General features: G+C 46.2%; 1 protein-coding gene across 1 annotated transcript in view; it reads left to right on the top strand.

Annotated features, from left to right (window-relative positions):
* The first annotated feature begins 6,949 nt into the window (after positions 1–6,949).
* Positions 6,950–19,321, top strand: part of LOC119456372 (kinesin-like protein KIF20A) — a 42,971-nt gene continuing 30,599 nt past the window's right edge. The window contains exons 1-6 of the mRNA XM_037718088.2: positions 6,950–7,166; positions 7,982–8,120; positions 11,596–11,747; positions 14,565–14,771; positions 15,912–16,133; positions 18,070–18,603. Coding sequence (XP_037574016.1) covers positions 8,003–8,120; positions 11,596–11,747; positions 14,565–14,771; positions 15,912–16,133; positions 18,070–18,603 — 1,233 coding nt within the window. The 5' untranslated portion in view covers positions 6,950–7,166; positions 7,982–8,002. The remainder of the gene's footprint in view (positions 7,167–7,981; positions 8,121–11,595; positions 11,748–14,564; positions 14,772–15,911; positions 16,134–18,069; positions 18,604–19,321) is intronic.

Below are 19,321 nucleotides of genomic sequence, written 5' to 3'. Positions count from 1 at the left end.
CGGAACGATGGTGTGTCCCTCCAGTTGTATGTTGATAGTGGGCGAGTCGGATGCATGCTTCTTTCGCGGTGAGACCAGGAGTAGCTCTGACTTTTGGGGGGCGCAGCTGAGGCCGCAAGACTTAGCATAGTCGCTCACCACATCTGCCGCTTCCTGCAAGCGGCTCTCCATGGCCCCGAGAGACCCCGTGGATGACCAGATGGTAATGTCGTCGGCATATAGGCCATGCCGGATCCTCGGGATGTTATCGAGGAGCGGCGGGAGGCCTATTAGGTCGATATTGAAAAGGAGAGGGGATAATACTGCGCCCTGTGGTGTGCCGCGCCCGCCCAGTAGAAAGGGGTCTGTGGCTTGGTCCCCGACCTTTAGGATGGCTTTTCTATTTGAGAGGAAATATCTGATATAGGAATACGTCCTGCCCCCACAGCCCAGCGTGTTTAGCCTTTGTAAGATTGCTGTATGCTTGACGTTACCGAACGCCCCTTTAAGATCTAAGGCGAGGATAGCCGTGGGCAAGTTGCGTGTCGCTGGTACAATCACCTCCTCTTTCAGCTGAAGTAGGATGTCTTGAGTTGAGAGGTGTGGACGGAATCCTATCATCGTTGTTGGAAGTTTCCCCGAGTCCTCCAGGAATGGTTGTAGCCGGTTGAGAACGATGTGCTCTAGGAGCTTTCCTACACACGAAGTGAGGGAGATCGGTCGTAGGTTCTCAATGGCTGGTGGCTTGCCTGGCTTCGGTATCAGACGAACCTCGACCATTTCCCAGTCCTCGGGAAGGTTTCCTTCCCTCCATACTTCATTAAGGTGAGCGGTAAGCTCTAGTAGCGAGGGGTTGTCAAGATTGACAAGTGCCTTATTGGTGATTCGGTCCATTCCCGGGGCTGTGTGGCGTCTCAAGCCCATTATCGCCGCTGTTACTTCATGTAGATGAATGTCCTCATCTAGGAGCTCATTTGGGGCGCCGGTGTAGGGTGGCAGAGGCTCCGATGGCTGTGTGGGGAAGTACTGGGCTTTGAGAGTCAAAAGGAGGTCCGCCTCGTTTCCTGGAAATTGGTGGATTACTCGGGCCATATTGTGGTGGGATTCCGTTTTGCTGCTGGCCGGGTTGATTAAATACTTCAATAACTTCCACGTCTTGGAAGTACTCAGTCTTCCTCTCAACCTGTCGCAGAGGGATAGCCAATTTTCGCGGCAGAGTGTGTTAGCGTATTCCTCAGCCTCTTGTGTGAGTATTGCGATTCGCCTCTTGAGCTTGCGATTTAATCTTTGCCTTTTCCAACGCTTCAGCAGGCTACGCCGGGCTTCCCACATGTGGAGCAGGCGAGCGTCGATGCTTGGTGGACGTTTCAAGTATTTTAGTATGCGCCTTCACATCCTGGTGGAGCTGAGTGATCCAGTCCTTAATTGACTGAAGCTGTAGGCTTTGTTCGTTTGTAGCTCTTTCTTCTCTTATCTCCCGCAGCTTGGTCCAATCCGTGAGGCGAGCAGTGCCTATCCTGGCTTTGTATTCGAGGCCATGGAGAGTGGTGGCTAGCAGCGCGTGGTCGCTGCCTAGGTACTCCGCCAGATTGGTCCAGCAAGCTTGGGGAATATTTCTGGTGAGGGTTAAGTCGGGGTTCGTGTCTCTTGTAACACTTGTGCCGAGCCTCGTGCTACTCCTTGGATCGTTGACGAGTGTGAGGTCCATGTCCTCAATAACTTTGTGAAGCAGGTTTCCCCTGGGGTTGGTGTACGTATAACTCCAGAGGGATTGGGCTGCATTGAAATCGCCCACTATTAGAAGCGGATGGTTGCCTGCTGCGTGCGTGGCTTGCTCCAAAACCTGTTTGAGGACCGATGGCGTGCTTTTCGGCCGACAGTAGGCGTTTAGAACGAACATGGGACCCTTCTTCTTTGTTGCCTGCGGGATAATTTCGAGCAGAATGGCAAGCGGTTCGGATTGTTGGAGATGGTGTTGAACGGCCACTAGCTTCTTACTGACCAGGGTGTGAAGGCTGTCACCCATATCGGTGCCATACGTGACGTATCCGGGTAGGCGGACGTGTGTGTTCGTCTCTTGCAGTGCGATGATTTCAGGTGGTCTTGTTGATGTGGCGATGTATTGTATCAGTGATCCATGCTTGTTCTTGTAGCCCCGGCAATTCCACTGCCACACCGTGGTTTCGCCGGGGGAGCCCCCGCGCTTACTGCATATATGTTGAGGAGGAGCCATCTTGGTTATTAAGGGGTGGTGATGCGCGCACCAGGTGGGGTTCTGGTGAGCCTAGAGAATCTGGCAAATCTGGTAGGGCCTGATGAGCTGCTTTCTTGGGGCGCCGGCTTTGACGAGCTTTCAGTGCTAGTATGCGTTCCTCTAGTCTCATGATGCGTTCCGCCATCTCAGTGTTATAGTGTTGTTGTTGAGTTGCGAATTGTTGTTGGTGTGCAGCTGACTGTTGTATAGCTGTGAGTTGTTGTTGCATAGTAGCTTGTAGGGATGTCTGAAGGCTCTGAATGGCCTTTGCTACTATCTCCTCTACCTTCTGAGGAGTGGCATATTGGACGGGAATGACTCCCTGTGGTGTAGTGGGCTGGGCGGTTGCTCGTTGCGGTGTCGGATTTGAAGTGACTGTGTGCGCTGGTTGCTCTTCCCGTTTCCGCTTCTCCGGGGGTGAGGTTGAAGTGCTTTGCGTAGGGGTAGTACTATTTCTTCCTAACAATTCATCTTTAAGTGCTACGAACTCTGCGTGTACTTTACTGATTTCTGCTTTGAGTGTTGCGTTCTCTTCAGTGAGACGCCTAATGTGGGCGTGTGCCTGTGCCAGCTCTGTGTCAACAGGGGGGGGGGGACGAGCTTTGGGAGAGACAACCTGTGCCCAGCTCACCTGCTGCGTGACCTGCACTGCTCCCTTGCTTCCCCTCCTGCCACTTGCGGAACGTCCACGGCTCGAGGTCCTGCCATGGGATGGCGTCCGTCGTCGCGATGAGGTCCTGCGCCTAGCTAGAACCGGAACCGGAACGCGGCCTGGAACTAGTGCTCTCCAGGACAGCTCCGCGTCGTTTCGGGGATTGCGACTTGCGGGAAGCTGAACGCTCGCCACGTGGTCTCGGAGACGAGGAGCCTGCTCTCAGGGCCTGCTGCCGACGGTTGACGGGTGGCAGGAATCTGTTGGGGCAGGTTTTGGCTGCCGTCGGGTGGTTCCCGCCGCACAGAGAGCACCGAGGGTTGCACTCGTGCTGCTCTGTTGCTAGCGAAGTGCCGCACTCCCTGCACTTGGGTGTGGCGGGGGGACGCGGGCAGACGTCCTCTCTGTGGCCTGTCTCGTTGCAGGTTCGCTCCCTCCTGGGAAGAAAAGACTCATGACAAGCTTTGGTGCGACACTGCAAAACTCCAACTTTGTGATTGGCATTTTACCGCTGGTAATACGGAGAAAGTATTAGCGATTATCCTTTTTTCATAGTATTTATTACAGTGACAGTGCCTTTTCACGCAAATTTATTCAACCAGCAGCCCACATCTCCACCCGTATTGACCACGAACTCAAGGTTTACCCACCTTTTTCTCGGACTAAAAAACACTTACACTCACCTCTAGTTTTATCAATAAATGAGTGGAACGCCCTTCCGCAATCCATTGCCAACACTAAGGAATTATCTTCTTTTCAATCGGCTCTACTAGCCTACCTTAATGAGAAAACCTGGCATACCAGCTGATAATTTCTAAACAACCATATTATCCTGCTTGCACGCCTTACTACCTTTGCACACTGTCATACATTTGTTGTATTATTCTAAAGGTGTTGTAGCTCTATCTTGTCGTATTGCATTATATAATAATTACTTCATGCCACTACTAGATGCACTGTATCTCCTTAATGTTGTGATCATTTGTGTTCTTTATTTGCGTTTTGTTCTTCATGCTTATAACCCCGTTTTGAAATTTCTTGTTGTTATCCCCCCCCCCCCCCCCTAGGTAATGCCCTATTCTGGGCCCTTAGGGTAAATAAATGAAATTAAATATATTCACTACATATATGTAAGTGAAGAAATAACAAATATTCTAAATGCACTAATTGAAAAAGTGAGAACTCCCGACCGGGGGGAATAAGCGCACGTGTTTGCAGTAACAAATACACTTAGTAAATACTGCACAGAAAACTCTCATTCGCAGAAATAATATGCATAGCAGGCAAAACCAACACACACACACACACACACACACACACACACACACACACACACACACACACTATATATATATATATATATATATATATATATATATATATATATGTGTGTGTGTGTGTGTGTGTGTGATTTGGTATTGTCGGCATGCATATATATATATATATATATATATATATATATATATATATATGCAAGTGTTATTGATATACTGTACGACGCCGAATAGTCGTTTCCGTTCGAATGTAACGCATAACAGCCCTATTGAAGTCTCAAAGGTGAGTGCCCGATGCAAGTGAACTACTGTTATTCCGTATGATAGTGCTGCCGGAGAGTCGTGGCTGTTGCGCAGAGGCGCAGTTCCTGAGAGAATAAACGGACGGGTGTTAATAAGTCCTGCTTAGCAAGTTCCTAGCTGTCATTCAATGTAAACGCCTCGTTTTGGGGCAGCCTGTAAATCTGCTAAGTTGATTCAGACAAGGAAAACTTTGTTTGACAGTCTCGCCATGTTTTCCACCCATTAAAACTGGGTGCCCCATATGTGGTACCACACTTCTTCAACGAACTCAACAGATCTGCACATATCTCTACGTGTATGTGAGACATTCCGTTCCTCTAATTGTTTCATTATGGTCGTTATTAGGGCACCGGATAACTCAAAGCAGCCGTTTATAATATACAAGCAGCTGAGTTGAGCGGTCATACATTTGGGAACGGCTTTACATTAATGTATGAAATATAGGATAAGCGTAACATGTTTTTCTAGGAAATCAGACTCAAGAATAATTTATTTTGTTTACACCCCTAGAAAAAAGCCCAAGAACGCAGCCACCTGCTTTTTTTATTATTTAAACAATTTTTTCGGTTTTACGTAGCAAAACCACGATATGATTACGAGGCACCCGGTTTAGTTTTCACCACCTGGGGTTTCTAACATGCACCTTAATAGAAGTGCACGAGTCTTTTTCCACTTCGTTCCCATCGAATTCCGCGACCTATATTGAAGCCGCGAGCTCCAGTTTAGCAGCGCAACGCCGTATACACTATTTAGCCACTAATTGGGCTACCGCGCAGGCTTTCTTTCTGGAGAGCTACACAGACGCGCCTTATATATCTAACACTCCTCCGTGTACCCGCGCTCTTGCTCGGGGCGGTGCCGCCGCCTACGAGCAGAAAAGAGAAGTACTGCATTATGACACTAACGCGCACCGACAGTGAACGCTTCGGTGGTCTCAGCACTACGACGCCTCGATGCCAGCATTCGAAGGGACGCTGGCATCAAGAAGCACTACCAACGCCAGGTGGCGTTCACCGTACTCAGCACAGCGGAGCGTGGCCTCCGCAATTAGCTCTGAAAATGTTTCTGAAGTTGATCGCGGAGGCTGCAATTACGACGCGCTGTACGCGCTGATTTGACTCGGTGACGATTCAGTTACGTGCTTTGTCTTGCGCGTTGTATTAGTGTGTCAGTTACGTGCTTCGTCTTTCGCGTTGTGCTAGCGTGTGCAGCGTAGTGCAGCTTCCATATGCACGACGGTTGCTCATGGTCATCGACGTTGGTAGTCGTGATGGAGGAGACGTGCCACTTTTTTAAATTATCGACTAGGAAAAAAATTCCACGTACGGCTTACGGCCAAGGATTAGCATACTAATGACAAACTAAAGCCGTTTTTGGCGCTCGAAGTCCGACCGCAATAAATGACCCCGTACCAATTACTCCACATTCTGTTACGCGAGGAAGGCGGAAACTTGAATGGAATGTTGCACTGCAGTTTATTCTTTTTTTTTTATCTATGACAATGCTTCCCGTAAATCTGAGTACCAGGCGCCGGATGGGGCAGATATGCTTTACTTGTTTGAAGCGGCAAGCAGGAAGGTTACATATGTTTCTTCGTCTGCGTTTCGCAAGACCTACTGATCGAAAACTATATGCACCACAATACACACGAGAGATACATGCTGCACGAAGAACGAGAAAAATATTTGTTCTCGAAAGGGAACCGTACAATAACACAGTAGAATGAAAGCCGACACTGCGGCCGCAATGCACGCGCAATCACCGAGCGGCATTAAAAAATAAAATAAAATAAATAAGAGAAGAAAGAAATTTATTCTTAAGGCATAAGTACGTGCCTTATGCAAATACGCAATTATGAACACCATTTGAGCGGTCTGAACACAAATACCAGCGCGCGAAGTAGTACGAATGACCCTGCGGAGCAGTATCGCCAGCAGTTTCCAACGGCGCGACCTTGATGCGGCCCAATCCACGTCGATCACAGCGCCGCCGCAGTATTTTTCCACGTCGGGCGCCTCACTGCTAAAGTGTTCTATATATCACTGCAAAGCATGCATGCAAGCCGCTCGTCCCACTCTCTGGTTCAAAGCCACGCCTCAGAGACGACCTCTTTTTAACCAAACCAAATCTCAAAGGTCGTGATTTTGCTCGCTGCAAGTGGCCGAAGTGATTGCGGCATTTACAAAAACATTTTTCAAAACACATTTTCAATGACACGTTTCAGACGCAGGTAAAAAGACATCATGACCACTTTCTGCGCATGCAATTAGCCAACTCAAAAAAAAGCATAGCCTTCGAGATTTGTTTTTTACTCAGAGAGATTCGTCGCTAGGTGGGGGATTTGGACACCACCCTGTTTTAATTAAAGGCTTTTAAATAACTGTTAACTTAAAATTTATATGTAGCGTGCATTTTTTTTATTTACCAGAGTCATTTTACTCAATTATTGGGGCCAATCATGGAAAAGGAGAAATGGGACCAATCAAATTCGGTGCTGCAGGTCACGTGGCGTTTTCTAAACGGTAAGCACGAGATTTGAGCAGTTTAACCGACGTTGCGCACATTGCTGTGTCTTCCAAAGTGGATTTTTATTCTATGGTTTCTTCCACTACACGACTTTTACTTCAGCCTTCACTTAGTTGACTGTGGTCGTTGATTTCACAAGTTGCCTGCGGTACTGGAACCGCTGCCGCCCTGAATACAAGTAAGTGGTCTCGAACTCCCGGCGCAACCGTTGTGGTGCTTCTTGGTTCCTAACTGCCCCTTTTCTTTGTCCTGAAAAATGAAGCAGAACGCATGTGCGGTGGGAGTCAGTTTAAACGACGCTTTCTATGGTGTTTGCGAGGAACGCTGTTCTCGTTTAGCAACCATTTCGACGCACGCCAACGAAGTCAGACGCGTTTTCACCGAGAGAACGGATTGCACGCAAAATCGCACGATGTGTGGACTTGGTGCGGACCAACGCCGCAGACGCGTAGGGCAGCCAGAGTCTATTGCACACACTACTCAACGAACCGAACTGTGCGAAATTTTTCTTCAAAGTACTTGTTTAACCCGTAAATGACACGATCAGGTTCAGGCTGCTCGCGTTCCAAGCTATTATTCGCTGCTTATCGATACCGGTCCCCTTCGCGTTTACGTTATAAACTTCGCTGCTGCGCCGCGGTTTCTGCACTCTCCGAGACTGGCCCACCGTGTAAAGCAACAGCGTGCACCCGCAACGTTTTGGGATGAGGCAAATAATCAGTTTATTTTGTACAAGAGCGAGTCTGCGCCCGGTGCCGTGCTAGGCAAAACAGATAGGCAAGAACCCTTGCGCCTGCAAGCCTGCGACCCAGTGCAGGGAAAAAAAGCTTCGCTTCAAATAAGCCCTCCAATATACATTGCTTGCACATGCCTTTTCCTTACAAAATATGTTTTTTTTTTTTTTTTTGCGACCCATATATATACCCAAGGACTGCGATACTGGCAAGCACAGCGAAAACATACTGCTGACATAATTGAGATGTTGTCTTGCAGCTTGTGCGAGCTCGCACAGCCATGGAAAGGCCAGGGAGACCCTACACGGGTTCGGCGGAGTGTGCTCAGTCGGCAAGCGTGGAACTTCTGCCACCAGTTGAGACAGTGTGTAAGCAGCTGGAAGCCAACCTTGCTGCAAGTGAGTCTTCACTTTTGCACCTAAAATTTAAATGGGCTGTTTAATGTGGCACTTGATTCAGCTTCATAAATGTGCATCTCGCACTGGTACCTTATTCGGAGCATAACAATAGGTACAAATGGGGACTTGGGTGGAAACAGTGCCCCTGTCAGTCTATGGGTAGGTACTTAGTGATGTTACATTACATTCAGTGCTGATATTCTCGATTGAAAAATGCCATTTTGTGAGTTCGTTTCGCTCAGTGTTTCACAATGGTAAGATTAGCATACCAGTACAATATTGTAGCACTAAGTACTATGACCTTTTGTCGTAAATGTGGGGGGTGGATTCAGTGCTTGTTTCTTTTTTTGACAACTTGTGGGAGACAGGTCATGGGCAGTGTTCACTGGTAGTCATGCAGCACATATATACTTTCTGGCAGATAGATCAGGATATATATTTAGGTTAGAAAGACTGAGTTGTGAGAAAGAAGTGAGTTATAGAGATGTTAACTGGAAATCAATGTGAGCACCACTTTGATCTCATTTTGTCTCCTCCACATCCTATCATTTCGTTTTTGTCACAAGCTTGAAACCTCTCCATGGTTCTTAATTCCTACAGGCCACATGTGTAGACGTCTTATTTCAGCACCACTTGTAGTATGTTTCTCCAGTGCAACAGCAACAACAAAAAAGTTTAGTTTTAGTGCAATCTGTTTCAAGGCCTTATAGTTCCCCAGGAAAGCCTTGCCATTTCTTGAGTTGCCTTGTGTGTGCCATCTTGCAACAAAATGCGTGTAGCAAATAGTTCCACAAATGTATTTAAATGCAATCCAAGATCTACTGTGCATCCTTGGCTAATATGCTCGATGTATCTAAAACTTCACTTTTGAAGCAAAATTCATGCTGCTTGGAGGACTCAAATTGTTATATTCTATCTTGCACTAGGAGAGGAGTTATGAAGTGCCTGACATTATTCTGTTCTTTTTTTTATTTTGCATGTGCCCATTTCCCCTTCAGTTATGGGCCCTTGAGGTTAAAAAATATATGCATGTTGTATTCCCCGTGTTGAGTGCACTTGACGATGCTAGATAATTAGAGCAGTAAACTTTTGCGTACTTTCAAGCATTTCAAGTGCACTTCACCAAACCGGTGTGAGGTTTTAATTATGCACCGTGCTTGGGTCCTTCTTGCTGCTGGCTAAAATTTGAACTTTCTCATGTTGGAGCATGTGCAGTGGAAAACATTTCCAAATAGCAGCCCACAGTGGCATTTCTACTTGATACTACTTGCCTTTAACCCTTAATGTAATCATCATGAAGCCGTAATATTGGATATTGCTCGGAAATGTGGAGCTTTTTGTCACTTTCTGCAGTACAGAAAGGGTTAAATTTCTGGTCAAAAGAGGACAAGGGCAGCCTTATTGGATTAGCAACTCGGTGCAATTCCACCGAAGTGAATAGTTGGTTGCTTTATACTGTTCATCAGTGCTGCCTAAAGGGATGCTAAAGTGAAACACTGAATCAGGTTAGATTTATTAAGTATTCTTGAATTCTAGTTTCATTAATTTCACGATAATAGGCTGATTATTAGAAAAAAATGATGGTCAACGTTTCATTTCTGAATTTCGTGTCGGAAACACAGGGCCGCTAAATCAGTGCGACATCACGGTTGACAAATTATTTTTTTGCCTTTTCAGACATTATGGTTCAGTAAAAGTTCTTGAAACTTGTGTTCAATCTTGGCTGTTTTAGAAAATAAAGCAACATATTTTTACTGATAGAACTAGGCCTGAGGAGATGACGTCAAAATCGATAACGTCGTGGCTAGTTGGTGTGGGAATTTCAAGGTGGCGGTGCCACCCGTCTTTCCTTCAGGTCTTTTCAGGCCGGCCGTGTGTCTTCTCCCTGTAAGTGTGGCTGTTCTGGTATTGTGGAAGGGTGATTTACTAACACGGCTCAAATGATTTCTCTTTAGTGTCCCTTTCAGAGCTCATATGTCTGTGCTTACTGAATGGTTGCATAAATTTGCTTGGGGCTCCATGGAGTATCCCTCCCCCCCCCCCCCCCCCCTTTTTTTTTTCTTCTATGCACTTTGGGCTTTTTGGTTGTGCAAGCCTTAAAGGGCCCTGAAAAGCTTTTCTAGCTAATCATAGAATGTCCTCACTATTAAAGGACATCACCTCATGAATCTCCTGCCAACAAAATGTTTTTGAATCCTTCAAGTGCAGTTAAAGGTAGTTATCACACAGATGTGCGGCTTTCTCTCTCCTTTTGTCTCCGCTGGTGCACTGGAAGCTACACGGGGGATGGCAAGGGGGCAAGGTCACGGCCAAAAGTTAGGTAATATTTTTTTTTTCTTTGAGACGCTAGTTGAGGTTCTGATGTGTGCGGCACTCTAGCAAGACAAGATGGGCGCTCGAGTGCCTGGAGCTACGTCACATAGAGCCAATCAGCACCCACAGTTGTCTGATCGTCTTGCCGACGAGTGGGCTTGTTGCAGCATGACGGCCGTAGTATCCATGCAACACAGCACTCCAGTGCGATTTCGGAGGCCATGCTTTGCAGACGCAGCTACACGCAACTGACGTGTGTACCAGAAGTGCAAAGATATACTGGTCTCTTTCAGATTGTAAACATGTATTCTTCATTTAACTCAAAGTTGGCTATTATAGTATTACTGAGAATGTTCTCGCGGTCACGAAAAATGCCAATACCGGTTTTTCTTGGCTGATCATATTGTAGTTGTTGCTTACATTGCACAGGAGAGATTAAGCAATTTTTCACTGTTTTTGACACAAGATTGTAAATTCCGTGCACTGCTGCATGCAGCGCAATATTTGGCTCACATATTCGCAGGAGCCTAGTCTGCAAATCGGCAAAATCTTGTTATTTTTCAGGGCCCCTTTAAAGTTTGTTGTGCTGGTGCCCATTTTGTATTGAGCCCAACATAGCATGTAGTCCCTTCGATTTGGCTGTGTTCTCTATGCTAGTTCAGGCAGTGAAGCGCTTTTGTCCTCATGGTTCCAACAGTTGCTCTTGTTGTCATAAGGAGGCCAGGTACAAGTTAAATGCCTGTATTGTTGCTGGGTTACGTTTGTAAAGGCTTCTAATGCACTCATTAGCTTTCGATGCAACAGCTTTCTGTTAGGATGCATTTTATTATGAAAGCACAGCACCCACAGCCATTATTTCGTTGCCATTTATCGAACTACCACGATTTGTCCACAGATGATGGAGCTAATTTGTGACTGCACTTCTCTCCTCAATTTGCAATAACGTTATGAGGCACGCAGGTGTTGCTCTGCACTTGCTCGACGTGAACTTGTGCAGCAGTGCACACATTACTCTTCAAAACTGGTTCAGAATGTGCAGCCAAATCAAAGAGACTTCTAATATAGCTGGGAAAGGGCATTGTTTCCAAGACAAATGAAGTGTTCAACTAAGTTGTCGACTCTGAGTTGGTGCATGCAATGGGAGCACAACTTTTATTTGCAGGCTCAGCGCTGAAGGTCTATCTGCGCATTCGGCCTAGAATTGGAGGCAGGACATTCACAAATCCTGCATTCCAGCCATGTGATGATACAACTGTAGAGTCCACAACCGCAACTCTGGAACATCAACATCAAAAACGCTTTACTTTTACGAAGGTGGGTTTCACAGCCAGTCTCTGCAGAGTGCGCATTATGTTTTCATACAGCAGAATGTGTGCATGGAGTTGCTTAGTAATGATCAGTCTGGTGCAATTATTCTAATTTTGGTATTTACAGGAAAAAATTCAGTAATTGAGGTCTGGGGTACTGATATCAATAGAATATTCGTCTTGCCTACCACTTCATTTGAATCAGTACAAGGGTTTTGCTCTCTGCCACTGTTACTAGTACTTTGCACAAAATTTTCTCTGTATTGAGTGTTGTCGATGCTATAACCCATTCGATTGTCATGGAGCTGGGCGCTCAGTAGAAAAAAAAGAAAATGTGGTTGATCCCTCTTATATAGGAATCGGTATAGAACACGAAAGTGAAACGTGTCTTCACAGAAGTAGTGTAATGTTTATTGCACATTGATATATAATGTCTATTGGTGTTTTGTGGCTAAAGCGCCCTTAGGCGTTGATGCACCCACGCTGACGCCTGGTGGCACGTCTCCTCCATCACGACTACCAACGTCGATGACCATGAGCAACCGTCGTGCATATGGAAGCTGCACTACGCTGCACACGCTAGCACAACGCGAAAGACGAAGCACGTAACTGACACACTAATACAACGCGCAAGACAAAGCACGTAACTGAATCGTCACCGAGTCAAATCAGCGCGTACAGCGCGTCGTAATTGCAGCCTCCGCGATCAACTTCAGAAACATTTTCAGAGCTAATTGCGGAGGCCACGCTCCGCTGTGCTGAGTACGGTGAACGCCACCTAGGTGGCGTTGGTAGTGCTTCTTGATGCCAGCGTCCCTTCGAATGCTGGCATCGAGGCGTCGTAGTACTGAGACCACCGAAGCGTTCACTGTCGGTGCGCGTTAAGGCCGGAATACATGGAGCGAATAACCGGCGTCCGAGCGAAGAACTTCGTCGGGCGGCGAACGTCCGACGGCCGGCGTCAAGAAATTTGCCGTCCGCAGCCGATCTGCCTGTCCAAACATTTTCGTCGGGCGAACGCCGCCGCCGGAAGCGTCTAGCGCGCAGCGGTGGACGACAGCCAATCAGGAGGCACTAGTTCCGGTCGCAATGCATGCTGGTGTTTCGCGCGCGCGCGCCTTTTCGCGTCGTCTGCAATCGCGTTGGTGTTGCCGTGTCTGCATGTCTCTGCACAGATTGAGTAGTTCCTAGTATGATCTCTCAGGAATCGCGTTGTATTTGTAGATCCCATATCCGCTGATCTGCGAGGAAACAGACAAGCAGTGCAAGCTCTCTACAACAACCTTCAACAGAAATCTTCTGATCTCAGAGGCCACATGCTGTCGTCATGCCTATCTCCCGACTTCCCCGATAGATGGCGTTGGCATCGGATATTTCTTTCGCTAGGCTTAGACGCGTTCGAAACGAGAAGCGATCTCGAAAACTACTCAAGGTTATCCATAATACTCTGTCGTCGAAGCGGCCTGAGACTAAGCGAAAGCCGTTTACGCAGTCATTTGCTTCCAACTAAGTGAATTCTACAAGGACAACGCCAAATTCAGTTCGAAGCGGGCGGCCGGGACCGCCGCCAACACGGCGGCCAACGCGCGGCGGCGTTCGCCGCATGTATTGCAACACAGCAAACATCCTGCGTCGTGTCGCCGCGTCGTTACTTGACGCGTGAAGTTCGTCGAGAAAGTTCGCTCCATGTATCCCGGGCTTTAGTGTCATAATGCAGTACTTCTCTTTTCTGCTCATAGGCGGCGGCACCGCCCCGAGCAAGAGCGCGGGTACACGGAGGAGTGTTAGATATATAAGGCGCGTCTGTGTAGCTCTCTGCGAATGCGTTTGTGGCGCAATGGGTTAAACGCTCGGCGATCTATCGTCGCGGACCGAGAGGTCGTGGGTTCGATTCCCAAATTTTGCATGTTTGTGGAACTTTTTCTTCTGGTTTCTTTCTTTGTATTATGTTCTATGACGTATTTCCGTGACGGAAATACGTCAGTGAAGTCTTGGTGGACCCCGGAATAAAACACTTTCGTGTTAAAATTCTTTGCTGCCAATGTGCATTTTTAAGCATAAGGCAAGTCCAAGAGTAACTTGGACAATGCCTTATGGTGAGCTCCACTGTGCTAATGGGGCTTTCCCATTAGTAAGCCTCACTGGCTGCTTTGAGTGCTCTGGCAGCATATTATACATGGGACTGGTCAATATTGAGTGCTCAAAGGTGCTCTTACGTTTTACTTGGGAGCGTGACTTGGATCTGATAGAATTCAAGCTGCGGGGTTCTTTTGATTGCTCTCGGAGCAGTCAATGTTCAGCTTGGCGAGGCTTTCTCTGGCTGAAATATCTGCAGGTCTCCACATGATTGCAAACATATTTCGCAAACAATAAGAACCAGTTGAATGTGAAATTCATCATAACACTAGACAACAAGCAGTGCTATTTTTTTATTGCCATTGGTGAGGTATCATTTTGTTATCAAAATCAAACAAAGAAAACACATGACAGCAAAATGCACAGGTTTCACCTTGTCTTGTGTTCATTGCTGTCATGTCTGTTTGTGCAATTAATCTGCAAGCATGCACCAATTATTCCAGCAGTGTGGATCGCTTGGTGAGGATTTACCAGTGTGAAAACTGGTGAGTTGTGGCAGAGAGATGTGGCACAGAGAGCGGCATTGTTCTTGAACGTCTCTCTTCTGCCCTGTCAGCATTTTTCATTGGGGAACCATTATGTGCAGCGTTTTAGAGCTTTTATTCAGTTATTCCTCAAATGTAAGCCTCCCCTGTTGGCCTTGTTTCCTCGTGTTGAGTCTTCACATTGTCCCCCTCCATGTGCCCAGGTGTTTCCAGAGGGCAGCAGCCAGGAGCAGCTGTTTATGGAGGCTGTGCGGGATCCAGTTGATGCCTTCGTGAATGGAGCCAATGTGCTGCTCTTTGCATATGGTCCTACTGCTGGGGGCAAAACATACACCATGCAGGGTCCACCCGCTGACCCAGGAGTGGTGCCTCGCACGCTCGACAGACTATTCAAGCTGCTTGGGCCTCAGGTCGGGGACTGTTCACTTTCCATCTCTCTCCTTGCACTGTGTCCCACACCAGACAGAGGATCAAAGAAATATGGAGGCTTGAAGTGATCAAGCAGTGTTCAAACAATGGATATTGCTGGAGCCAATGTTCTGACGAGTGATTCCACAAGAGATTGAACATGCATATCTGCTTAAAATTTTTATTTTGTCTGTTTTGTGTTATGTAGGCATATTCAAACTGCATGGAACTCCGAAAATTTTATTCTCAAAATCTGTTCCCAGCACGAAAAAAAAAAAATTGAAGGTGGTGCCGCAAGCATCCTGCTACTGCTTACTGCAATATTTTCCGTCTTCACGGTCAAATTCTGTGCAAACTAAAAAAATTGTCAAACCTTTCCTGCTCATCTTAGTACACTTAAATGCAAAGAACTTTCATTGTGTATTTTTATACTGTCCGCAAGATAAAAAGAATATTTAAAAATTCTGAACCCAGCCCAAATGAGAAGTTCTGTAACTTTGATGTGCCTTTGCGCATTTTCTATTTCACACAGAACCTTGAAAAGATTGTCAGAGAACATTGCCTTTGCCACATTCCTGCAAAGCATTGTGTTCCTACAAAAAATACAAGAATAAATATAGTTACACACCGAGGTAAATAAACAAGTTTTTCCAAAAAGGTCATTTTAGAAGCCAGTTTTCTTTCAGGGTCTCCACCCAAGACTAACAATGTTTTGTAGTGGCACAACATGGCATTGTTCAAGTCCACCGTCCTCGACATTTCCTTGTCTTGCGAATTCTCTAAGCTGTTATCCACAGTGTTCCATAAATGCTCTGTTAACTGTCTTGTAGACCCCCTTGTGCATAACGTGGAGCCAGTGTTCTTCCAACGTACTGCAGTGGTTTGGTGACTATCACACCTTTTGCTGCTTAGCGCAAGGTTGTGGATTTCGTTTCCGGCCAAATTCTAATTTGGGTGGAATGCCAAAACGCACGTGTGCCGAGCATTGGTTGCAAAAGAACCGTAAGTGGTTAAAATTGCTCTGGAGCCCTCCACTACTTTATCTTGCAAACCTCTTGTTTGTTTGCTACCAGCTCCCATCAGTCCAACAATCTGTTGGTGATCTTCTGAATGTCTGCCGCTTTCTGCTTCGGTCCACTCAGGTGTGCAAGGGTGCTCCAGTGCGCCCCGACTGCTTTGACGACGTTGCCTCGCTCAGTGCAGAAGAGGAGGCCTCGGCACTCTTGCTGAAAGCCAAATTGTTGGGTGAGAAGGGAGCCCGCAGCGCTGCAGACTTCAGCACCTTCCATCTGCCCACAAATGAGAGCGATGACTCACTGTTCCTGTCACGTAGCAGTGACGGCGGCTATGGTGACAAAGCGCAGGTGAGTTTGTTGTTGTAGTGGTCTCCACATTAAAGGGGCACTGAATCAGTTGGGACTGGCAAACAATCCTTCGAATGTTTTCATTAACTTCAACAGTAAGAAGTTGATCACTAGAAGAGAAAATGACGGTATTTCTTTTTTTTTTAAATTTTGCATGTTGATCAACTTCACATTTTGTCAGTATGAAGTCGTGGATTTCAAAGTATTTTCCTATATTTGCGTCTTGTGGCTCAGCAATTGTTCTTGCATCTTGTCAAGTTCAGTTTTTGGCTCTTTTAGAATCTTTATTTATTTAGAACCTGTCTAGACTAAAAATGGGGGGGGGGAGGGGGGGGGTCAAACATTAACAGAACTAACCTAACCTCAAAGTAAAAGTTGTAGTCGCTATAATTTGACGAACTGTCTACAGAAAATTGCAGTGGGAAAGGCACATTCAGTGCAACGCATCTTAGGTATAGCAGCAGTTAATAAAATGTATCCCAACCCAATGAATACAATGCAAAAAGTGGTAATATCTGTCAAATACACGTTAAAACACTTTCTTCAAAATTTGAAAACATGTGCAGCGTTTGCTGGCAAAGCATTTCGTGATTACGTAATTTGGTGCACAAACAAGCCTTTGAAAAGATTAGTGCACAAAAGAAAAGGAACAAGATTACTATCGTAGCGGGGTCTCATTTGACGTGAGATTGCAGATACAGCTTGGAGGTAATTAAGTTTTTGCAAGTGAAGTAAGCATATCAGAACTTCAATCGGGTGAGTGCTTCTGTTTTTCCGAAGTTAGGATGTAATGAGGTGCCATGACTTCTGAAATTTAGAGCAATTGTACTGCCATAAATAAAATGGACAACTTTCCTTTGAGTGATCTCCCATTTGTAGATGTACCCCTGTGCTGATACATCATTGTGAAATCGTGAATAAATTATATTCTCGTATTTGGGGCATTGTGGCTTGGTAAATGTTCTTGATGCTCGCTAGATTCAGTCTTTGGCTCGTTTAGTCTATCTTTGCCATGTGATGTAGTGCCTTCACCAATAAAAATTTAACTAGGCCCACACAGATGTCGTCAAAATCCATGACATCACAGTGAGCTCGTGCAGAAACTTCAAGATGGCGTCATCACCAGTTTTTGCTCACTCTCGTTTCATGCCAACAGTTGCTTTTTCAGTATTGTAGAGCAGTTTTCTATTGATACAGCTTAAATTATTTTTCTCTTTTGTGTCCCTTTGAAAAATGCGTTCGTACAGTGTAGTCAAACTTTATTGATTAAAAAAATGGACTATGCCTGAGCAGACAGTGTCAGTCCGTGACATTATGGTGCGCTGGTGTGGGAAAAGATTATTAGGGGTATCACCATCTGTCTTTCCTGGCTATCCGAGCCTCTTCTCATGGTAAAAGTGGCTTTTCTGGTATTTGTAGAAGGGTAATTTAAAAATACAGTCAAATTATTTTTCTTTTTAGTCTCGAACGAAAATTAGTTTTATAATTAATTTAGAATGGTGAAAGTACTATGCTTCTTGTATGCGAAATGTCCCGCTACGAGTGGAGGAAGCTAGAAGCGGCATAAGGACGGGACCTATTTCGTAGTTGCCACGGTAGTTAATTTTCGACAGCATCTGCTCCTGGCTAAGAAACTTCATCAATGAACAATAATGCATTCCTTTAGAAAGCAAGCAAGGAAAAAAACCTTAGTAACATTTTTGGTGCTTTTGTTCCATAAAGGCAGCCCAAGTAAGTGGAAGTACTATACTACAAAATCCTAAAATCTGATGTTTACATCAAGCTTGTGGATGAAGTGTCAAAAAGAAATCATTGCTACATGCATAACAGGTTCAAATGCTCATGTTGGAACCATTGTGGGAGGTGTTTGAAGTATGTCAGTTTTGCTCTTCATAGGGTAGCTCTCTATAGTTGACTTTACCACATTTGTCAACAGGCGCTGCTGTGGCTTTCATTCTACGAGATTTACAATGAGGGCATCTATGACCTGTTGCTCCCATCAGCTGAGGCAGCCTCAAAGAAAAAAGGGGGCCAGCGACGCACCATTCTCAAGTTGGGTGAAGACCGGGCCAAACGTGCATTTGTGCGTGGGCTTGTCGAAGTGCCTGTGCACTCGGCTGATGAAGCGCATCGACTGCTCTGCCTGGCACGCGACAACCAGACCTTTGCTGAGACGCAGCTAAACCGCAGCTCGAGCCGCAGCCACTGCGTCTTCACTGTGCGGCTTGTAGCCTCTGGGGTGGACAGCCGGGACGGTAGCCGGAACTGGCACGTCAGCACATTAATGCTCTGCGACCTGGCGGGTTCGGAGAGGCCATCCAAAGCTGGCACTGATGGGTCACGGCTTCGCGAAGCTGGTCGCATCAACACCTCTCTGATGGTGCTCAGCCGCTGCCTGGAGGGCCTACGTAACAACAAGGACGCATCCAAGAAGGCTCCAGTGCCCTTCCGAGAGAGCAAGCTCACCCAGGTACGACTGCATTGTTACATGTCTGGATTTTGTTCCCACCATTTCAGTGACGTGCTGCTTGACATCAAGCAACATTGTCAATTTTACTATCTTTGAGCTACTTGTAACACGCTTTTACACTGGCATTTTGTGGTCATTAAAAAAAAAAAAGAAAAAACTACCAATGGACTAGTCCTTGCAGGGATTTTGCCTTATTTTTCTATTGCACAATCGAAAAATTATGGAAGGTATGTATACCTGCAGCAACCGCATTGCAAGTAAAAATGATGAGAAGCTGTTTGCTTGCGTTCCAATCTTCAAGTGTAATAAACCGAATGTCGAAATATCGAAGGTATCAAGAAAACAAACAAATGCTTACTACGTCAACACGCTTTCATTTCCTGAAGGACTCGGCAAATCCTGTTTCTATTTCACACAAAGGCAGTGCATCATCTTGTGACTGATTAGCGCTCTCAGCGGCGAAGGCCTCTCGACTTCCTTCGCAGCGTGGCTGCGGCATGAGTCTTCATCTGAGACACACTTTTCACTACCACGCGCACATTCAGATTTTTTCGCCAATGAGCTGGTCTCCCAACAGATTGTCCATTCATTGCAATGTAGGCGGTGCTCTTCATTCTCGACAGCTTTGCACCGAGTCGAAACGAAACTAGTGTTTGCCGAAACTGCAGCCGCTATCAATGCGATCCTGGGCGACGGCCTTGCAGTTCTAAAGGCACAC

The sequence above is a fragment of the Dermacentor silvarum genome, chromosome 6, assembly GCF_013339745.2.
Source record: "Dermacentor silvarum isolate Dsil-2018 chromosome 6, BIME_Dsil_1.4, whole genome shotgun sequence".
Classification (NCBI taxonomy): domain Eukaryota; kingdom Metazoa; phylum Arthropoda; class Arachnida; order Ixodida; family Ixodidae; genus Dermacentor; species Dermacentor silvarum.
The sequence above is the reverse complement of the archived record's forward strand: the minus strand, read 5'-3'. Positions and strand labels throughout refer to the sequence as shown.